The 22,040-nt window shown below is 27.1% G+C and overlaps 5 protein-coding genes across 7 annotated transcripts; 1 reads left to right on the top strand and 4 right to left on the bottom strand.

The window, feature by feature from the left end:
• The first annotated feature begins 3,139 nt into the window (after window positions 1–3,139).
• On the top strand, window positions 3,140–7,659 carry LOC113789745 (uncharacterized). Its single transcript, XM_027339323.2, has one exon. It carries the CDS (start codon window positions 4,889–4,891, stop codon window positions 6,155–6,157), a length of 1,269 nt encoding a protein of 422 aa, XP_027195124.1. The 5' UTR covers window positions 3,140–4,888; the 3' UTR covers window positions 6,158–7,659.
• A 1,070-nt stretch (window positions 7,660–8,729) lies between these two features.
• LOC113789744 (acid phosphatase type 7-like) lies at window positions 8,730–10,975 on the bottom strand. The gene is made up of 8 exons (XM_027339322.2): window positions 10,735–10,975; window positions 10,343–10,543; window positions 10,078–10,272; window positions 9,981–10,006; window positions 9,809–9,906; window positions 9,376–9,673; window positions 8,944–9,282; window positions 8,730–8,867 (listed from the first exon to the last, which is right to left on the bottom strand). Exons 1-8 carry the CDS (start codon window positions 10,871–10,873, stop codon window positions 8,802–8,804), a joined length of 1,362 nt encoding a protein of 453 aa, XP_027195123.1. The 5' UTR covers window positions 10,874–10,975; the 3' UTR covers window positions 8,730–8,801.
• Window positions 10,976–11,069: 94 nt separating this feature from the next.
• On the bottom strand, window positions 11,070–13,076 carry LOC113789796 (putative inhibitor of apoptosis). 2 transcript variants are annotated; one of them, XM_027339376.2, is made up of 3 exons: window positions 12,917–13,076; window positions 12,400–12,767; window positions 11,070–12,343 (listed from the first exon to the last, which is right to left on the bottom strand). In XM_027339376.2, exons 2-3 carry the CDS (start codon window positions 12,758–12,760, stop codon window positions 11,235–11,237), a joined length of 1,470 nt encoding a protein of 489 aa, XP_027195177.1. In that variant the 5' UTR covers window positions 12,761–12,767; window positions 12,917–13,076; the 3' UTR covers window positions 11,070–11,234. The 2 variants fall into 2 exon arrangements, with proteins under 2 accessions (XP_027195177.1, XP_027195179.1); XM_027339378.2 differs by lacking the exon at window positions 12,917–13,076 and having other exon boundaries at window positions 12,400–12,875.
• Window positions 13,077–13,491: 415 nt separating this feature from the next.
• Window positions 13,492–15,942, bottom strand: LOC113789842 (ceramide-1-phosphate transfer protein). Of its 2 annotated transcripts, none has more exons than XM_075820115.1 (3): window positions 15,314–15,942; window positions 14,445–14,677; window positions 13,492–14,380 (listed from the first exon to the last, which is right to left on the bottom strand). In XM_075820115.1, exons 2-3 carry the CDS (start codon window positions 14,660–14,662, stop codon window positions 13,852–13,854), a joined length of 747 nt encoding a protein of 248 aa, XP_075676230.1. In that variant the 5' UTR covers window positions 14,663–14,677; window positions 15,314–15,942; the 3' UTR covers window positions 13,492–13,851. The 2 variants fall into 2 exon arrangements, with proteins under 2 accessions (XP_075676230.1, XP_027195232.1); XM_027339431.2 differs by having other exon boundaries at window positions 14,751–15,941.
• A 285-nt stretch (window positions 15,943–16,227) lies between these two features.
• Window positions 16,228–18,214, bottom strand: LOC113789708 (uncharacterized). The gene has a single exon (XM_027339281.2). It carries the CDS (start codon window positions 18,061–18,063, stop codon window positions 16,336–16,338), a length of 1,728 nt encoding a protein of 575 aa, XP_027195082.1. The 5' UTR covers window positions 18,064–18,214; the 3' UTR covers window positions 16,228–16,335.
• Window positions 18,215–22,040: the final 3,826 nt, after the last annotated feature.

Raw genomic sequence — 22,040 nt, 5'->3', positions numbered from 1 at the left:
TGATTTCGATAACAACAATTGTTGTTATTATAGTTTATTTAGCTGAAGATTTTGACATAACAACAACAACAACGATAACAACAAAAGATCTTACAAAAAAGATATCCAAGATCTTGGATGATAATAATAATAATTCAATCGTTTTTGTGAATGTAATAAAGATATCAATCTAGGAAATACTATGGTTTTTTTTTTTAAAAAAAAACTTTATTATTGTAAATGTTGATGATCATGACATTGACATACACACACACATGTATCTCAATGATATCAAACATCATTGAGATGTTGGTTGTTATAGCCGGAAAAATAAAAAAACAATTTTCAAATTGATCTACATGATGCACCTAAAATGAAATAAAATAAAGATATTTTAGTTTTATGAAATGATCCATGAATAAATCCATAGATCATATATAGAAGAAAATTTATTTAATAAAAATTTCTTCCCTCTCTTTTTTTGTCTGCTTATTTTCCATAGATTTCGTGAACGAAAATCATCAACATATAAATGAACAGATAATAACAATTTCTGTTTAAATATCCTGCATATATTTTATAATAGCATATCCAAAAAAAGAAAAAATACAGGATCCCTGAATGTTTATTTCTTCTGATACACACATGTGTATCGGAATTTATTTTTTGTTTTCCTTTATCTTTCTCTTCATTTCACTTTCCAATCAAATATATTATGTGGGCCATGGTGTATTGTTGTTGTTGTTGTTGTTGTTGTTGTTATATACAATGTTAGCATCTTATCATCAAGAAATATAAACAGGGATTCACTTCTGAACGATTCTAATAGTTTCTTTTTATTTTTAAATTATATATACATCCATTCATACATACAAAGACATTTTTCATTTGGTCTCCTTGGTTAATTGGACTTGAGTGAGAGACCATCACCAACACCATTTTTAACATATACATGAACATCGCGGACAACTAAAGATTCTCAGTTTTTTTTTTTTGGTTTGGTTGTTTATAGGCAAGAAGGAGGTAGACAATCAAAGAGACGTCGCATTAAAACATCCAAACATTTTTTTTAAGCATTTTCATTTTAGGTGGATAGTGATGGGAAATATTAGTGATATGAATTCATAATATACAAGAAAAAAAAATGTAAAAAAAACCGTTATTTTTGCTTTATTACTTTTTCGAATGGCTGCTGATTTTTCTTTTTTGAAGCTGTCTGTTTTTTTTTGTTTTGTTTAATGTTGTATGCAATAATTATTGGAACATTCAAATACAGGATAGTTATTTTTATTTAATAATAATTTCATCATCATCATCATTAATGATTCTTGCTCAATTTTGTTTTTGCATTCATATTTTTTTGTTTTGTTTGAAATTGAATTGAAATCTAAATTGATATAATTTTTTTTTCTTCTTCAAAAAAGTATAGCGAATAGATTCTTTCACGTTTTTCTTTGTTCTTCTTCAAGAAAATTGTGAAAATTAAAATGAATAAATAATATAAAAATTCAGGATAAATGAATGAATCAAAAAAGCGAGAGGGAGATAGGAAAATTAGCAGCATCCTTATGGATTCCAAGCATAAACACACACACACACACACACACACACACACACACATTACATAACAAACCTTAGCCTTTAGTGATGTTATATTTATATAACTATATATAAATTGTAAAGTTCAATATATGTGAATCTTTCTATCTATCTATCTATATATTAACCAATGATGATGACACATCAATTCAATGTTTCTATGTAAAGCAAATGAGAGAGAAAAAAAATCCTTTATTTTTGGATATTTTTGTTTTTGGTTGGGGAGTGTGAGAAGGGGTCTCTCTACTACTCTATTCTTTTCTTGATGTTATTCGTATGTGTTTTATATTGATGATGATGATGAAACAAGATATAGTGAAAGAAGAAGTTTAGTGAACAAATAAACCAAATGATGTGTGTGTGTGTATGAGAGAGATAGTAAGTGAAAAAGTAAAGGATGAAAAGTCATATATATTAGGAGAATGGATTTTGAACACCATCAACTAAATACTATTTGGGATCATATATATAATGATATCATACAGAGAGAGAGAGAAAATATTTAAAACAAAAGAATAGGTGTTTATTATTATTATTAACCAACAACATTTGTAGTTATTCTTTTTTGAAATGAAAATAAAATAATTTAAAAATTTAAATTTTTTTTGTCGCATTGCATTGTCCTAAACACAAACACACAAAAAAAAATCAAAACAACATTCAGAACAAAACAAGTAAACGAAACAAACAAAACAAACAAAAAAAAAGATTCAATATAATAAATTGAAATTAGTTACTTTTACATCATCATTATTATCATTGTCTATATGTGTTGGTAAATGTGTGAGAGAATTTACCAGGCACAAGTCAAATTGTCAATCGCAAGTCGGCAAATTTGTATTTATTCTTCAATTCAGTTTATATTTGAAAAAAAGACATTCAAACGAGTTTGCGTTTACTTTTTTCCAATTCCAAAGTTGGGTAGATAGAATATATATGTGTGTGTGTGCGTGTGTATGTTGTCTATATGAAAAGTCCAGAAAAAAATGGCAAAAAGAAGAAAAGAAAAGAATAAAGAGATGAAAAAAAACGAAACCTATTTTCAATATATCGAGCATGATGATATACACTTTTTTTTGGTATTCGTCTGTATTTATTTTCAAGTTTAAGCAAGCTACTTTTATATATTTCTCAATTGTGTTATTACTTATATGTTTTTTTTTTGAACCTACACCCACATACACATTGATACATAGCATTAAAATAGGACAAATGAAGAGCCAAACAAAACAAAACAAAAAAAAAGAAAGAAAAGAAAAACCCGTAGAAAATGAACCAGTTTGGATTCCAGGATGATTCTAGGTTCTTTCATTCATATATTCGTTCCATTATACTCTTTCATTCTTAGTTCCATTTTCAATTTTGAATGTTGGCTATGGTATGTTTGGAACCTATCTATATGTATATGTTTGTGGTGTGTGTATTGTTGTATGTGCCTTGATTCTATCAAAAAAAAAAAAAAAAAAAAAAAAAAAATATAACATCTAGAATTGTCGTCTACTACGATTTTATCATTCATTCATTCATTCCATTCACTCACTCACTCACTTCAGAGTATTTCAATTTCTTCAATTCAATACTGTTTCATTTTTCCTATTATTTTTTTTGTATGTATTTTCAGTGATAATAATAGTTGTATATCCTATCGCAATTCTATTGCGAATGCGAAACGAACTCGGCATTTCTTTTTCTATCTTTTTTTCCCTCTCTCCCCTCCCTCCCTTTCTATCTATCTATCTTTTTCGATTCAAATCGTCCGCAAATCTGGTCCTTATTTGTGTGTGTGTGTGTTTATATACATTATGTATTCACCAGAATAGTGATGAAAACAACAACAACAACAACAACAATAATAATGTTAATAATTCTTATAATAATGATGATAACAATGATAATCATATGAAGAATGATGATTGCTGAATAAAAAATAACCATAATAATAATTTTTCATTATACATTTTTGACCGATCATTGTAATATTTTTTATTACAATAAATGTTTTTAATTATTATTTCGTTGTTTATAAAAATCTGTATGTGAATAAGTGTGTGCTGTAAAATTTATTTATTAACCATATGATGATGATGATTAAATAATAATGTGACATTCATCAACACCACCACCACCACCATTAGCCGCAAACAAAATTCACAATCATTATTATTTCATAATAGAAAAAAAAACATAATTCTATCATTCAAATAATTTCTGATAGATAGTTTTTGAGGAAGAAAAAAAAAACTTCAAAATAAAAACATCTAGAATATTGATACAATGTTTATATGTTTGTTTACGAATACCAACAACAACAACAACAACAACCATCATCATTTCAATGACAATTAAGTTTTCATTATGTCCTTTATTGTAATTGTTGTTGTACTTTCTTTCAACATTTTTTGTTTATTATCTTTAGAATAAATTGCCTTTAGAATATATTATTATCATCATTATAAACATGATAAACATGAACCAATGCTGTTGCTGCTGTTGATGATGATGATGACAATTATCATCATCATCACCGTCATTATCAATGGCATCATCATGTGATCAGCACAACAACAACAAGAATTTTAATCATCATCGTCATCAAAATAATTAAATTAGGTATAATTTTTACCTGAAAAAAAAATCAAGAATAATATAAACAAAATAATAATAATAATATGGACGATGAACGAATGTGTATAATTTGTTCCAATTCTGTTCAATAAATAAATAAAATGAATGAATATTTTTTAGAGAATCGATGCATCGTATGTGTGTGTGTGTGTTAGAATGTGTTTGTGCCTGTAAATTAATTCGTAAATCAAATTAATATCCTAATCATCATATCATTTTTTTTTCTGTTTGTTTTTTTCATTCATCATCATAATTAACAAATCACACAATTACAGTGATTATTGCCGGTATCAAATCCGATTATATCATCATCATCATCATCAACAGAGAAAAAATTCAATTCAATTGTTTTGTTGTTCTGTCCATTTTTTTTTGTCTTCTCACAAATTTATTCATTATATTATCATTGTTTTATCTTTCAAACTATTCAAGCGTCAAAATAATAATAATAATAATTAGTGTTGTGAATTCATTCTAGTTGGAAGTTGATTAACAAAAAAAAAAAAAAAATTTGTTTAGTTATAAATGATATTGATTAACATTTTGATAACGTATTGAATGACGACGACGACGACGACGTGTCAAAAATTAAAGTCATTCAGTCGCCGTTGTAAGCAAACAAAGCTTCCGTCGTCTGAATAGACGGTAAATAATCGTCATCAGTATTGATAAGTATTGAAGCAGCATGAACAGATATCGGGCCATGACCTATGTGCTCGTTGTGAGCAACATTATAATGTTAGTGGCCATGTTTATTGCCGCTTTCTGGGGATTTACTTATCCTAAAATTGTTGTCGATGGCTATGAATCGGGCAAATCAGCATTTGTCGCCGCATTCATGTGCTGTTTGGCTGGTATCTGTCTTTGTGGTCTCAATTTTCAAAATTACTACCTCCTGGTTACGTATGCTATATTACATTTGCTTATAATGCTCAATCAATTGTTCAGCTTGTTACCATTTACTTGGACACGAATTCCTAATTATCCGCTCACCGGTAATGTTTCAACACAAGTTTATGTTATGTTGGTACCCAAAATCTTTCTTGTTGCGTTTGCGTTTGCATTAGCCTACAAATTGCGACGAGATGAAAAACGATACGAACTAGCACGCACCGGTGGCCTACATCAACGTTTACCATGTCATATTGTACCCAGACCAGAGCCGGGTAGCTGTCAATCAGCACCGCTCAATACCGGTTCAATGTATCATGTAGCCAACAATGGACGTACATCAGGTTATGGAACAAATGAACGTGGAGCTCCGCCAACAGTGAATACGAGCAATCATTTAACAATCAGTCAACAACCGCCTTCGTTACCGGCCCATTTAAGTTCACATCCTCTACGAATGATACCGGGGACCGGTGGTCCACCGCCAGGACCACTTGGCCAAGCATCAGCCGTATCGGCGCCAGCCATACCCCCACAGCCACCTCTGTTGCCCATATCGACATCAACGTCGACAAATCAAATTATACATACACCTCCAATTTATCCATTACATCGGCCAAGTGTCACCGATGTATCATCAATAAATTCACCAAATCGTCCGAACGTCATGTCAGCATCATGTCATCGACCAATACCAGTGCCAGCAAACCAATGTCCGTCCCGTATCGGTAATCACAGTACAAGCTGTGGTGGCCTAAATGATATATCCACAATGATACATGATGAACAACAACAACAATCACATCTTGATCAATTAAGCCGAACACCCGCAAGGTCGTCAGGAGTCCATTGGCGACCATCATCATCGGCATATCATCATCAAAGTGCTATTACAGCACAACAACAACAACAACAACAGCAACAACAGCCACAACAATCACAACAACAACAACCACCACAATCATCAATGACGCCTACTAAACAATGGTGGACAAACACTAGTGCCAAACAACAACAACAATACAGTTCTTATTATCGTGACGTTTACAATCCTAATTTCTGACCAAATAAACATCCATATATAATTGGAGCTCTTGGATTTTTTCTTTTTTTTCTTTTTTTAAAGACAATCAAATACCCATATTTCCACATACATACACAAACACACATACCAAAATTATGGATATTATTAAACAATTTCAATAGTGATTACCAAACAAACAAACAAACAAACAGAAAAATAGCGAACTTATCATCATCAACATCATCATCATCATCATCAACATCATTATTATTGCCATTATCATTATCATCATTAATTTTTTTTCTTTTTTTTCTGGTTTTTAATTGTTTCAAAATGATACATTTTTAAAAAAAAATAATTAATATAGAAATCCGGTAATGATTTTAGTGAAAAATAAGTAGAACGACAACAACAACAACAAAAAAGACAAATATTGATAAATGACATTGTCATATTGAAATTCATTATTATCATCATTATCATTCGCATCATCATCATTATTATTATTATAGACCGACGAAGACAACTAAGACCACCACAATCATCAATTTCAATTCGATATCAAAACGTTTTTTTTGTTTTGTTTTTGCCGTTTGTCCTGTTGCATTTTTCTTGTTATTTTTCTACAATATAATTTCTTTTTTTCCATTATTGCTTGAAGCAACGATTACACATAATTTTTTTTTGGTTGCGTTGAAGTAATATGCCAAACATCCATTATCATCAACATCAAACATCGATATCATTATGAGAATCATTATTCTTGAGGCAACAAAACAAAAAAAAAAAGGAAGAAAAAACAGGAAAAATTCGCATCACTCATATTAATATAATATCTTATGCATTCCGCGATGTATCATATGGCCAGAATAGCGATGATGATGATGATGATGACAACCAAAGAAGAATCTATAAATAAGATTAAGATAAAATTGAGATTGATATATTTTTTTCTTTTCTTTTTATGAGAGCTCAAATTTATCTAAAATTTAAACGCACAATACAGAATCGATTATATTGAAAAACTGAGGGAAACAAAAATGATGATTTTCATCAATAAATTATGAAAGAAATTCCAAAAAAAAAAGAATTTTTCTCCATTCCATTATTAATTAACAAATAACAACATTAACAACATTGTGAATATGATAAAAATATATTTGAAAACAACAAAAAAAAAACACGAACAATTTCATTTTTATTTTGTATATTTAGTCGTAAAAAATCATACAAAAAAAAACACACACACAAACAATTTATTGAAAGAAAACAAAGTTACAAAGTCAAATACAAACAATCAATCAATTTTATTTATCTAAATTATGAATCTAAATATGAATGAATAGATAATAGGATATAGTAAATATATATTGTGAGCAAAGAGATAAAGAGAACGAATGAAAGTAAAAACAAATGAACAAAATCTATCAAAAACAATTGTTGTTTCTAATTGATTAATTTGGAATTTTGATTATAATGATGATGAATATCTTCAGATCTTTTTTCTTTTGATCAGAATAAATAACAAACGATAACAACAATCAATTGTCCATATTGACCACACCCGTGCATCATACAAATGATAATCTTGTATTATGGTTTTTGGAAATTTGGTTGGTTGGTTGGTTGGTTTTTCAAAAAATGAGAAAATTCTAATTGTTGTTGTTATTGTTGTTATTGTTTTTCTTTTCTCTTATCATTTTCGGTTCAATCATGATATTCTTGGATCATGTATTTTAGGATCTATTTCTTCATAAATCACATTCAATCTTTCAATTTCTCACTATTCTCGCCATTATCATAATTATTATTCTTCTTTTTCTTCTTTCTTACTATTGATCATTGTATACAGAAGAAGAAAAAGAAAGATAGAGAGAAAGAGAAAGCGAAAAAAAATAACGATGATGATATAAAATTCTTAATAAAAATCAATTATTATTATTATTATATAATCATCGCTCACACACATACAAGCATCTTCATCACATCATCATCATCATCAATTAAAAAAAACAAAATTATTGTGAATATTTTTTTTTCTTTCTTCTGTTTCGTATTTCTCAGTATTGTATCGTTGTTACCAAATCAAACAAAAACAAACAAAACAAAAAAAAAGCAAAAAAAAAAAAAAAAGAATCTTTTTATTTCAATTTCTTTATTCTCCTGTCTTTATATAATAAAAAAACTATATATAGAAATGTTTTTGTTGTTGTTGTTGTTATTGATAAAGATATACACAAAAAAAAAAAATACAATAACAACAACAACAACATCAAAAAACGTAAACAAAACAATTTAAAGGATAAAACAGCCACAACAATAACAACAACAACAACAACAACAACAAATAAAACTCTTCAGAAACAATTATTAATGTTATATATTAAAATTTAATTAATAATGATTGATATTTATAAATAATAATAATAATAATAATGATAACGGATAATAAAACTGAAACAAAATAAAACAAAACAAAACAAAACAAAAAAAATTACAAATACAAATTGTCAATTTGATTATGTTGTGATGTTTATTATTATTATTATTATTATAATTATCATTAAACCAAATGGAATCAAACTGATTAATTACAATAATTAAAAAAAAATTCTAGATTTAATAATGGATTTTATTTTATTTTATTTTTGAATTATTCTGGATATAAAAATTCTTCTTCTTATTAACGTAGCCAAACGGGTAAATCATGATTTTTAATCATTAAAAATGAATCTACAATCATACCATCCTTATGATGATTATATAAAATACAAAAAAAATGAACAAAATTATGAATGATAATAATAATAATAATGAATAAATACCAGATCATCAGATATTTGTTGAATATAAAGATGTGTACGATTAATAATTGTTAATTTTGTATAACCATAATCGACAATACGTTTAGCACTCCATGGTAATGGTAATCGAAATGGATCTAAACGTTCTTTACAACCTGCCGATCCAGTTATTAAATGTACCGGTGCTTTTGCATTATCATATGGATTATTTGGATCAACAGTACCATTTTGTACGGTAGCATTATAAACAGGCCACATACGTTCATAGCTATGTTCATGTGCCCAAATTTCCATATCAACACCATATTTATAAAATAAATCTTCCAATCCTAAACCAACATATGGCCATCCTTTTCGAATCTATTTTCAATAATTTTTTTTTCAATGAAAAGAAAGAAAAAAAAGGAATTTTGTTTAATCACGAAGAAAAACAACATTAAAAACATTACATACGATTGATTCGAATCGAGTACAATCATCATAATTATTATTACCACAATACATTGGTCGATGACCAAATGTTATAATCCATGGCCGTTCATGACGATTTTTATTCGCATTAATCAATGTTTTTTCAAGCCAATGATATTGACGAAATGTTTGTGCAAAACCAAATTGAATGAAAAAATAGAATTCTGTTGAAAATGCTATGAATTGTATTGGTCCAACATTGAACGTATAATAATGATTATTAATATTGCCATCTATCATATCGTACATTGTAAAACGATTAATATAATTGGAAAAATTACTGTCATAAAGGTGTAATCATTAAAAAATTTTGATTTAATGATTATCAAACAAATTAAATGATATTATATGATAAATGAATGAATGAAAAAACGTTACAAGAATTGTTAAATATTATATGATAAAACTAACTAACTATTTATGTTCATGATTGCCGGGACAAGTTTGATATGGTACACGGGCAGCAATAGGTTCGATAATTCTCATAAATTCATCACCTACATACGAATCATTCTATGAAGAAGATTTTTTTGTTTTTCATTTTCATTTTTTTTTTCATCGATCATCAATATATACAATTAACATACCGAATCCAGATCATAGGCGAAATCACCTTATTGTTTTTGGTGAAAAAAAGGTACGTTCTATAACAAAATTGGATTACAACATTATCATAAGACTTACCAACATGTATTATTAGATCAACATTATTATCATCAATTTCTTTTTTAATACGTGGTATAGATTGGCCATTTTCTAATCCTAAATCACCAAAAATTAATAAACGTGCATTCCAATCATTAGCGGGGTTTTGTGTTTTAAAACTATACATTGTTGATGAAAGTGTTTGAAATCCATCTGATGAATAACATTGATAATCTTTAACAAAAATAACAATTTTTTTAAGATTAATAGAAACTATTTCATTGTCATATAAATGAATACCTACAATAACGCATAGATGGTTTAAGATCGGACAAACGAACACGATGAATAAAGTGTTTTCGTTGTTTTGGGCCACCATCAATAAATTCATTACAATTGCCAATTGCATTTTGATTCAATTGATTTGGTTCAATGCCATATTTTACTACTGTTTGATTGCATGATGAATACGTTGTCCATGTTATTATAATATCATTCTTATTGGCTAAATTCCATTCAATAGAATTTTTATTACGATTGTAAATATTAGAATAGAAAATTTGGGATCAAAAACAAAAAGGAATCATCAAATAATAAAAATAAAAAAATAATAATGATGATCATACAATCAAACTATTAGATAAGCTTTTTGTAAGAAAAAAAATGTTTAATGTAACACAAAATAATCCTACTTACATCCCAAAGAAATGTGTATCTGTTGAGGTCGATCATTTTCATTATCATTTAATTTTATAAATGTATTACGAAAATTGTAACAAAAACATAATGGAATAAATATTGTTAAAATAAAATAATGACTATAATCAAAAATCATTTTCGATTTCAATAATTAACAGAAACAAATCAATTTGATTTTTTTTCGGCAAAAAAAACAACAATCATCCAATGAAGATCAAATTTTTCAAATAGCTATAATCCAAATGAAATTTTAAGAAAAAAATAATCGAATAGAAACAAAACAAACATTGCAAAAGATAAGATAAATTTTTTTCTCTCTGTTCAAGTTAAAATTACGTCTTAATTTTATTTATTTTTATTTATTCATTCATTTAATCATCATCAAATAAAATCAATAAATACAATATATGGTTAGTCAATGCAGCATGTTATTTTAATAAAATGAATTGATTATTATCATACAGACGAAGAGGAAAAAAATCATCAAAGTTAATCCATCATTCATCCAAAGTTGCGAAAAATGTACGGACTTTATCTCTAATAATCGTACGACATATTGGACATACATCCAATTGTGTTGCACATTTCATACAAGCCAATTGATGTCCACATGGCAAAAATACAACCTGTATCGCTCTATCACAACATATCAAACATAATAGACTAGATTGACTTTTTTGTTTATTTTTGTTAGAAAATAACGATGATGATGATGATGATGATGATGACGATGATGTTTCTTGTTCACATTTCGGTGTTGAAGTATCTTCACAATCTGAATTGGAGCTTGAATAATCGCTATCGCTCGATTCGGGTAGACAAAATATTGATGAATTTGGTGAAATAGAATCACGGCCATTATCATCAATATCATGATTTGAAGGATGTAGAACATTCATTCGTGACAAATAATCAAACAATTTGTTACAATCGAGAAAAAAGAAAAATTTATCCAAATATTCTTGATAAGTTTTTTGTGTCTCTTCTGGTTGACCCAATCGGTTCAATATTCGTCGTGCAGCTTGTTTCATGGCTGTAAAGTTCTCAAATGATAACTTTCGTAAACAATTTATATCGCAAACTTTGGATTCAAAAGGTGTTTCCATTTTCGAGCGCATTTCAATAATTTGTTTTTTGAATTTAACAAATTCTAAATAATCTGCTCCCTTTATACTGATAACGAATGGACATTCAGGAAAAAACAATGCATGTTCTTCCATTGGATTTTCTTCAGGTTTCCAGTTTAACAAATTGCCGCCACAATGGAAACAACGAGTACGATCCTCTTTACCAGTGTAAAAGAATCCGGCATCAATGAACAATTTTTTATCAGGTTTACCGGTTTTAGGCCAATTTTCATGCAAAAACGTCATTTCACGTTTCTTCTTTTCAATAAATGGAGGAAATTTAGGTGTCAGAGACTTATTATAAACAATTTTGATTGGTTCTTGGCTTGGAGCATCATTGATATAAAAATTTGACATTATTGATGAATCGTTACAATTGATATGAGGATCCAATTCGATTGGAACATTACCGACAGATTTGCCTTGAACAAATCGACAATTAGGAAAATGACGTCTATGTTCTTCCATGGCCAAATCTCCTAATATTGTTTAAGATTTAATGATTTTTCTTAGGTTTTTTTTGCAATAAACATACCTTTTTCCCAATTGCGAACTTTTCCACGACAGAATGCACAACAAACACTGTCATTTTTGTAATAAAAAAAGCCAGCCTTTGCTAATGAAGCTGGTGAAATAATATCCATTTTGGGCCATTGATGATCATAAAGAATATAAGTGACAATTCTTAATCGTTCATATTTCATTAATTCGTAAAAATTTTTTATATAATATTCATCGCGATCAAAATTAAAATGAATTGATAATTCTGGTTCTTCATGACCGGATGTTCCACCATCAATTTCGTCAATGTTATTTGATGTTTGTCGATGTTGTTGATGGGGATTTTTTGAACGAATAGTTTCGATTGGACTATGCACACATGTTCCGGAATTCATGTTTTTGCTATTAAAAGAATTAAATTTTTTCAGTAACAAAACCTCCATAATAATTTATTTTATTAAAAAAACTTAAACAAAAACAACATTTTTTACTGGATAACATTTGATAGAGATGATGAGGTGGTTTCTTTTATATATTAATCAAATACTTACAATTAATTATAATTATCTATTATTATAATTATAATCTATAGATTATCTTAATCATGTGATATTTTTATTGGAAATTTTTTTGATTTCAGAACAATACAAAGAATTTTATTAATCCAAAATAATAACAACAACAATAATAACGATACGTTGCTCGTTTGGTGGGGTCGTACGCACACAGATACTCAATTATCATAATATACCACGCATGCATAAAGCATTGCCAAAAAGGCGAGAAAGAGTATCAGAAAGTTGAAGTTGGAAATGCTGCTACAATTATTTGTCCGTTGAGTTGCCATACCACTACAATTTTAATATTTGGAAATCGCAACATCATCAAACAAACAGAAAAATGAAATGGTGGAAATTTTTCATATACGTTTCAATTATCTGGTATAGATGGCGTTATTACAAGATTTTTTTTTTTTAATTGCGTAATTTATTTCTGAAAATTCTATAGAAAAGTTTTTTATTATTATTATCAATTTATTTTTTTTTTGCATCATTATAATGATTAATTAATTTATTTAATTAATATTAATTAGTTGTTTTGGCACTAATAATCTTCTCTTAATTGATAATAAAATAAAATAATTTTGAATTTATTCAAAAATGATACTGATATAATTTTGATTTAACAATTTACAAAAAAAAATACCTATCATAAAAAACATTTTCTTGATTAGATATCCATAAACGATAATTGATATTTTTAATTATAATCATCATCATTTTTTTTTTTTTTTTTTTGAATAGAATGCAATTTAATAGGATTCCTAAGAACAAAGTGAATCATTTCTTATAATATTAATTGTTTTATTTTGTGTTGTTTCCTAAAGAAAATCGTCGTCATAATTGATAGATCAGTGCAACATTTAAAATATGTAGAATGTATTTTTTTTTTAAATTCCTAATCAGAGATGATTTTTTTTTAATTTTTATGGCAAATCAAGAAGTTCATGTTCTTCGTATAATTTTTGTGTTGCTTTGAATACCTGTTCGGTAATATTAGCAATATAGGCCATATTATCATTAACTTTTTTTGTACCACCAATTGGATAATGGCCACCATAAACACGTTCGACAAGATTACGGCGATATGGCAATGAAATAGTTGCGATTTGTACAGATTTTCTCACATACCATGGATGATATTTAGCCAATGTTTGATTATATGCCAAACGTGCAGCCGAAACTGTACTAGCATCATCTTCTAATTTGGTTACTTCCATCAAAAATATTGATATAAATTCTAATGCACGATGTAAACGTAATAATGTACGCGAACCGGATGGACGTTTTTGGTCAATCAATAGATTCTGACTACGTTCAAATTCGATCATCATAGCGATTGTACGATAATGGCTACCATGACTATCATCATTTGCATATGATTCTAATATTTCAATTTTCGAATGTACATCTTTGGTGACAAATGTGAACAATGCTCCAAACATGTTGAAGAACCTATTTCAATAGAGATGGGAGAAATTTTCAATTCTTATTTCAATAAAAATAATATCAAACATACTTGATCAATTCAGTGTATGCTTGCAGATAAAGGCATAAATCAATTTCGGGTTTATCCCGAATGGAACGTCTAAATGAATCACAGACAAGTTTCATATCTAATGGTGATACCGATGGATCATGATCAAATTCAAAATTCAATTCAGTAGAATAATCACAATCATCGTTTGATGCATCTTGGCTATTCATACTATCCAATGATTTTTTATCCATATCCATTTTAACTTTTTATTGCTAGATGATAAAATTTGAAAAGACAAACAAAAAATTAGAATTTTCAAATAGATACTTTTAAATAAACACTCACACAATAAATGAAAATAACAAAAACTAAATATAATCAGACAACGATTAAGGCTTAATGCAAATTCTTATAATTGATTTTTTTGTTTTTTTTTTTTTGGAAATAATTTCTAATCCACGTAAAAGATAGATGATATTTGTTTGTTGATCGATTGAAAAATAATTTTCATATAAATGAGGTAATTGAGATTCTTTGGTCTATTAATTCTGATCGAATTCTATTGATTAATTGATCATATTAAAAAAAACATTAGAAATGATGTTTGCTGAATGTAAGGATGATCCGAATGATGCTTATTTAAAAAAAAAAACATAATCATAAACAATGTGGATGATAAACGATTTTTTTTTGATTTCTTCGTTTCAATGTTCATTCAACTTGTGGGTGGCAGTTAAAAAAGCAACAAAAACAGTTACACAATACCGAACGGGTTAAGAACCGTTTAATTTCAATTTTTTATTTATTTTATATTTTTTGGTATCAATTTGGTTGATGTTTGAAATCAATTTATATATTCGACATATAAAGATTATAACGTAATATCATTTCTATTTTTGTTTTATTACGTTTATCTTGTTGACATTAAAATGATGATATGATGACCTTGGTTCATTTATTTTAGTTGATTATGGTAAATTTATAAAATGAGAAACTTGATTTGATGGCCATCATGGATTCGGATTTCGCAATCAAAATTGATGATTATGATGATGATGACGATGACAACAGTAATAATTTGATATGATGATAGATGTTTAATTTTTTTCCTCAAAATGATCTTTTTTCTAAATGTCAAAATTATGAAGTTATAATCATCAACGTCATAATCACAAATACAAATTGTTGTAGAGAATAAGAAAATGAAAAAGTCATCGATTCAAATATATTAATCGTTTTCCATTTGAATTGTTTTTCTTTCTATTTTTTGACTCAATAAAAATTTACATGATGAATGTGTGCGGAAGGGGGTGGATTGGTTGGTTTGTTTTTTTTTTCTTCTTCGTTGTTGAATGAAACCAACTGGAAGAAATATAAAATGATGATGATTATCATGAGAATCAAATTCAAGATATTCCTATATCTCGTTGGTCGTCATCATTATTCCATTATAAAAAATGAACAACAACAAAAATAACATGATTATTATCGTTGCTGTGGTGGTGGTTGATGGTTGGCAGTGGTAAAAAAAATTATATTTCGTTTTATAAAATGACGAGCAAAGCAAATCATCATTGTAAAGAGAATTGGATTGGACATGCACACAATATAGAAAAAGATGTAAAAAAAACGTAAAGCAAAGAAATAAGGTTTGAATTTGAATAAATGTTTGCTTCTACTTCTATTTTCTCTTTTCCATCATTATAATCATTATTTTACGAACGATTCTAGCGCCAGTTATGATGATGATGGGAAAATGTTTCCGAAAATAAATTCAAAATAATTTACCAAAATTTTTTTCCATGTATACATTTCGATAAAATTTTTTTATTTTCAAATTGGATAATTTTATTTCAATGATTAAAATTGATAATTTTTTTTCTATAAATAGTTGAAAAAATAAATTAATTTTTTTTAAAAAATCATATTTTTAATTTGTATTGTATTCTATCTGTACATATTGTAATCGATGTCTTTGTTTCTGTGATGATCGTGTTCGATGTTTATAACGATTTGAATGTTGTTCGACCATAGTTTGTAATGGATTTGATGAAAAAAATTCCGGAAATGATTCGATAACAAATTCAAATAATGAAAGATAATCAAATTTTGTTGAATAACAATCAAAAAGATCATTGTATTTAAAATAATCATATAACATTTGTAATGATTCAAATATTAAATCGGTGGTCATTTGTTGACGAATAAAATTATGATCACATTTATATAACCATAAATGATTAAATTCTTTTATTGTAATAATATTATCAATATCATCATTGTCAATTATTAATGTATATCGTTTATCGATCGAATAAATATTATATCGATTTTCATCCATTTCATCGTTTATGTTTAAAAATCGATTCAATTCAGTCTGATATAAATCATCATTCGATAATGTTTCTAATATTCTTGATTGTTTATCTAATGATTTTTTTGTTTTCATAAATATTTGATTTATATAATGTTGATAGTATGTTTTAAGATGCGATGATTCACTATTATGATCATGAACATTATGGATTTGTTTGCCCGTATACCAAAAATCCAACTGATTGATCATTTTTCTTACATCATTTGTTTCGAATAAAATATCATGATTATTATTACAATGATGTTCAAATTTATTAATAGATTCTATTTGAAAAATTGTATCTAAACGTTCGATGATAGATTCAAATCGAATGGGTCGTAATTGTATTATGCGGAAAAAACTTTGCTCATTACATAAAAAGGATGGCTCTAAATTCGATGTGATTATGATCGGTTTTCTGGAATTCTGTATGATTGTCCTTAATGAACGCCATAATTCATTTAAGGATTTATTTTCATAAACAATTGCATCAATATCATCTAATAAAATTAATGATTTAGAAAAACCGGTAGTCATTTGTTCATGTTTTTTTGTTTGCCATGTTGAATTATCAATTAGATAAGATTGTGATGATTCATATAATTCATTTTGTAATGATTTCGGTGTCAAATGTTTAATGGTTGCATTATATTCAAGTATATTATAGCCGCAATCTTTAGCTACAGCATAAACCATTGCCGTTTTACCGATACCATTCGATCCAAATATATACAAACATTTGCCATAATAAACATCATCAACCAGATCATCATCCTCGTATTTATTATCATCATTATTGAATTTGATATTCCAATTTTCAAGCCAATTTTTCATTATATTAATTTCATTCGTTTGTCCAATCATATTATCGATAGTTTTGGGCTGATATTTATGTGTCAAAATGTTAATATCATTAATAATCGTTGATTCGATTATCGAATCATCGATTGTTATAATTTTATTCTTATTAATTTTATCAACAATTTTTGATCGTGATTTTTGATTTTTTTGTTTCAATTTTTGAACGACTTGTTGCTTTTTCTTTTTTCTTTTCGTTTTAACAATTGTTATATCATTCTCTTCATCCCATAATTCAGTACTGGTAGAATAATTTTCAAATTCTGTTAAATCATCATCGATTTCGGTCGCTGAATCATCATCATCATCATTATTATTATCAAAAATAATGACTTTTGTTGCTTTTTTTACATTTTTTCTTTTGGACAAATGATCATTTTCATTTTTCTTATATGAAACATTAGAACGTTTACCAAAATAATCGGTTATTTTATTTGATGACATTTATGTTGATAATGATAATGATGATGATGGTAACAATGAAGAAAACAGAATATCAAATAAAAAAATTCAAAAATCAAATCATCAAACTAATAAATAAACACAAAAACACATGCGAGTATACAAAACAAAAAAATGCGCGCTTTCAAACATAACACAACAAAACGTCTATTGGGACCAATCCAATCACGATGATATCAAAATAGTTATTTTTTTCCATAGAATTATTGAAATGGCAGTTTGGTGAAAAAAAATAAAAATTAATAATTCAAATTCAAATTTTACCAATAAAAATTGTCAAAATTCTCAAGAATTTTGACAAACAAAATTGATTGAATTTTTTTTCCTCTTTTCATATTTCATATTTTTTCTCCCTCTAACAAAAAAAAAAAACTTAAACAAAACACAATAAGGCGAGATTGTCAACAATTTTTTTTTCAATTCTGACAGCAACATTTTCCGTTTTTTTTTTTGTTCTCGGGAATAAAATCAAATTTAAATCGATGTTGTGTTTGGGTAGGAAAATATCATCATCATCATCGATTATCTAATTTTTTTTTGTTGTTGAACGAATATTTTAAAAAGGAAAAATTATCGAAAAAAAAATACAACCCAAATGTCAATAGATTTTTTTTGTGAACAAACAAACAAACAAAATGAAAAGAATATTTAGTATAATCAAGAAAAACAAACTAATTATAATGCAAATATTGCAATGAACTTTTTTTTTTTGGAATTGAAATAATTTCTCAAAATGATTATTAGTTGATATGCAAACAAACAAACACATCGACAACAACAAAAGTCTTATAGAATTTATATTTTTTTTTTCATTCATTCATTCATTCATCCGAAAATTCATCAGTTATTGACATTTAATCTATGTGTGAACTAAAACGAATTGTTATGATGATGATTATGTTGAAATTGTGATTCAATTCCATGTTCAACATTGCAACACATTCTCATCCATTTCATTCAGAATCAAGAATATTTTCATTTTTTTTGTTGTTGTTGTTGTTATTTATTTTATTCTGTTGAAGAGATTCTATCTATTCTTTTCTCTTTTTTTTTGTTACCCGGATTTTTTTTTTCTAGATCCTTGATTCATTTTCTCTCACATTGTGTGTGATTTTGTTTCCAGTTTTTTCTTTTTTTTTTTGTTGCTGGGTTCATTCAGATCATGATTTTGATTTTGATTATTATTATCATTATCGGTATATGATTTCAATTATTCATGAACTAATCGTTATGATACTATTATTTTATTTTTATTTATTCACTGAAAGGATCTCTTCTTTTCCCTTGAATTATTCTGTAATTCTGTTCATTTCAATTTTTTTTCTTTTGATTGTTGTTGTTGTTGTTGTTCTCACTCTCTAGTTCTTGATTTTTTTTATTATAATGGATCTCGGTAAATCGTTTATAATGAGATGATATGAGTCTCAATGATGATTATAATAATAGTTTTTTGCTGTTTTTTTGTTGTTGTTGGTCTTTATCGGCAACAACAAAATGATGATGATAATGATGATGATGATGATGACAGGCCGAAATGAATTCCGAAAAAAAAACCAAAACCAAAAATTGGGTGTTTTCTTATCTGTTCTGTCTTTTTTTCTTATCTTTTGGATTTTTTTTTCTTCTTCTTCTTCGTTGAATTTTATTAAATTCTATCATATATGGCATTTTTTTTGTTGGTTTGTTTTCCGATTCTAGTTTCGCATTGTATCAGATGATGATAATGATGATGATCAAAATCAGAATTAAAATGAACAACAACAACAACCAAAGAAAAAACAAGGTGACAGTTGCTACTCTATTGTTTTTATTTTTACTTTCTTGCTTGAAATGTAATAGTTTGGATATGATAATTAACCATAACAAAAAAACAACAAAAAAAATAAATAAATATTAATCAAAATATACAAAATCAGTGATATAGAAAATCATTTTCATAGTTAGTTTTTAATGGTTAGCATTTCATCACTTGATTGTCACAACAACAACAACAAAAACGTCAAATATTATGATAAATGGAAATTCTGAATGATTCCGCTATTTTTTATTGTTTATTTGTTTCTTTTTTTTCGCTTCATATTCTTCAAACAACCACTTAAATCTCGACATATCAAGAGACTGTAAAACAAAACAAAACAAAACAATCATCTTGTTGTCATGAAAAAAAATCATAATTCAAAAAATGTTGAATTGATATTATTGAGTAAAAATGTAGTAGATAATAAATAAAACAAGCGGTTTACACTTGATTTTCATCAAATTCATCTTGACCAAAAAAAAAACAAAATGAAATATTGGACAAACTTTTCATTTCTTCAAATGTCCATCATATTATTATTTTCTTTTCTATTTCTATTCCCGGATTCATAAAAAAAATTCAATAATCTTTATTTAATTAAAAAAAAATATTCAAAATGGACAAAATAAAATGGCTTTAAACATTTACAACCAAAAAAAAAGAAGAATTTTAATGTACTCTCGAATAAGTGTTTTTTACCGGAAAAAAAACTTAGCTAAACTACTTTCATTAATTCATTCATTAACATCTTTGTTTTTTTTTTGTCTTTTCTTACTTAATTGACTTTCTAAACATTTTAATTTTCTTTTTTTTTTTTTTTTTGTTTCTTGAATATCATCAAGTTGTTGTTGTATAATTATTATTATTGTTATATTATTAATTTAGTTGATCCAAAACTAAAAACGACAACTTGAAATAAATAAAATGAAATAAACAAAGGAAAGGAATTTTTATTGTTGTCTGACAGACAAAAAACAACAACAACAACAACAACAATAAACTAATAGAAAGGAAGGTCGAAACAATTCATTTTTTTTGGTGAATAGGGCAAATACAGCTATATATAAAAATTATATTTACCAAAATTATATAATATATCTATGAAAATGAATGAATGACATGAAAATTATATAACCAATTTGGTTACTATATTTATTCGTGTGTGTGTGTGTGTGTGAATGTTTGAAGGACGAAATGAATGAGAAGTGAGAGAGAGAGAGAGAGAGAGAGAGAGAGAGAGAGAGAGAGAGAGAGAGAGAGAGAGAGAGAAACCAGGGACCCTATCCAAATTCTGATAGATATTTTTTTTTCATATATGCTTGTGTAATGTGTGTGTGCTGTTTGTATACAATATAGTGAATTCCAATGTTCCAAAGGAATAATGTTTTTTTCTCCCTCTCTCTCTCTCTCTCTCTCTCTCTCTAGCTTTCTCGTTTTGTCAGTTAGTAGAATTTTTTTTTCAACATTAGTATTTCCACACCGTAAATTTTTTATTATTATTATTAAATTCAAAATGTATATGGATGTATTTTTTTTTTTGTGTTTGGTTATCTCACTATATTGATATGTTTTATTCTTGGATGTCGAAAAACCAAAATTTCAAAACCAAAATGCAATGAAGAATGATTTTTTTTTTAATATTTGAAAGAAAAATAAGAAAGAATTCATCGTTTTTTTTATGAGCACATCATATCTATTTTTTTTTCAATATTCGATTCGATCAATTTTTTTCAACAAAAAAAAATTTATGTGATCGTTTTTATCATCATCATTGGTTGGTTGGTTGGTTGGTTATTCCTAGAATAGAATTTAAGGAAAAAGGCCCGGCGAATTTTGTCTTCAATAATGATGATGATGATGATGAAATAAAGTTTTTTTTATTTTGTTTGTTGATATTGGTATGTGAAAGTATGGATTCTAAAATGCCTGGATTCTTTAGTTGGTAGATTCTTCGTGCTGTCACTAGAATAGTTTAAATCATTTATTATTATTATTATTAGTTTTGTGTTTTGTTTTGTTTTCTCAATTGTTCTTGCCAAACGTATTAAAATAAAAACGCAAGCGCATTTATTAATCATCATCATTATAATTATGAAACTCTTAAAAAAATATTATAAACCAAAATGAATGACGACGGAACTCAATGCAGAAAAAAACTAAG

This window comes from Dermatophagoides pteronyssinus, unplaced genomic scaffold (assembly GCF_027571235.1).
Source record: "Dermatophagoides pteronyssinus isolate colony J.1.1.1.1 unplaced genomic scaffold, Derpt_VIB-CSIC_2022.12 sq0005, whole genome shotgun sequence".
Taxonomy (NCBI): Eukaryota; Metazoa; Arthropoda; class Arachnida; order Sarcoptiformes; family Pyroglyphidae; genus Dermatophagoides; species Dermatophagoides pteronyssinus.
This window is presented reverse-complemented; position numbering and strand designations above follow the sequence as displayed.

Coding starts and splice junctions, on each gene's coding strand:
- LOC113789745 (XM_027339323.2), top strand. CDS start 4,889: ATGAACAGATATCGGGCCATGACCTATGTGCTCGTTGTGAGCAACATT.
- LOC113789744 (XM_027339322.2), bottom strand. CDS start 10,873: ATGATTTTTGATTATAGTCATTATTTTATTTTAACAATATTTATTCCA. Junction 10,007..10,077: donor TGATCTAATAATACATGTTG/GTAAGTCTTATG, acceptor AAAAACAATAAG/GTGATTTCGCCTATGATCTG. Junction 9,283..9,375: donor GTACTCGATTCGAATCAATC/GTATGTAATGTT, acceptor TATTGAAAATAG/ATTCGAAAAGGATGGCCATA.
- LOC113789796 (XM_027339378.2), bottom strand. CDS start 12,808: ATGGAGGTTTTGTTACTGAAAAAATTTAATTCTTTTAATAGCAAAAAC. Junction 12,344..12,399: donor AGTTCGCAATTGGGAAAAAG/GTATGTTTATTG, acceptor AAACAATATTAG/GAGATTTGGCCATGGAAGAA.
- LOC113789842 (XM_075820115.1), bottom strand. CDS start 14,662: ATGGATATGGATAAAAAATCATTGGATAGTATGAATAGCCAAGATGCA. Junction 14,381..14,444: donor GCATACACTGAATTGATCAA/GTATGTTTGATA, acceptor CTATTGAAATAG/GTTCTTCAACATGTTTGGAG.
- LOC113789708 (XM_027339281.2), bottom strand. CDS start 18,063: ATGTCATCAAATAAAATAACCGATTATTTTGGTAAACGTTCTAATGTT.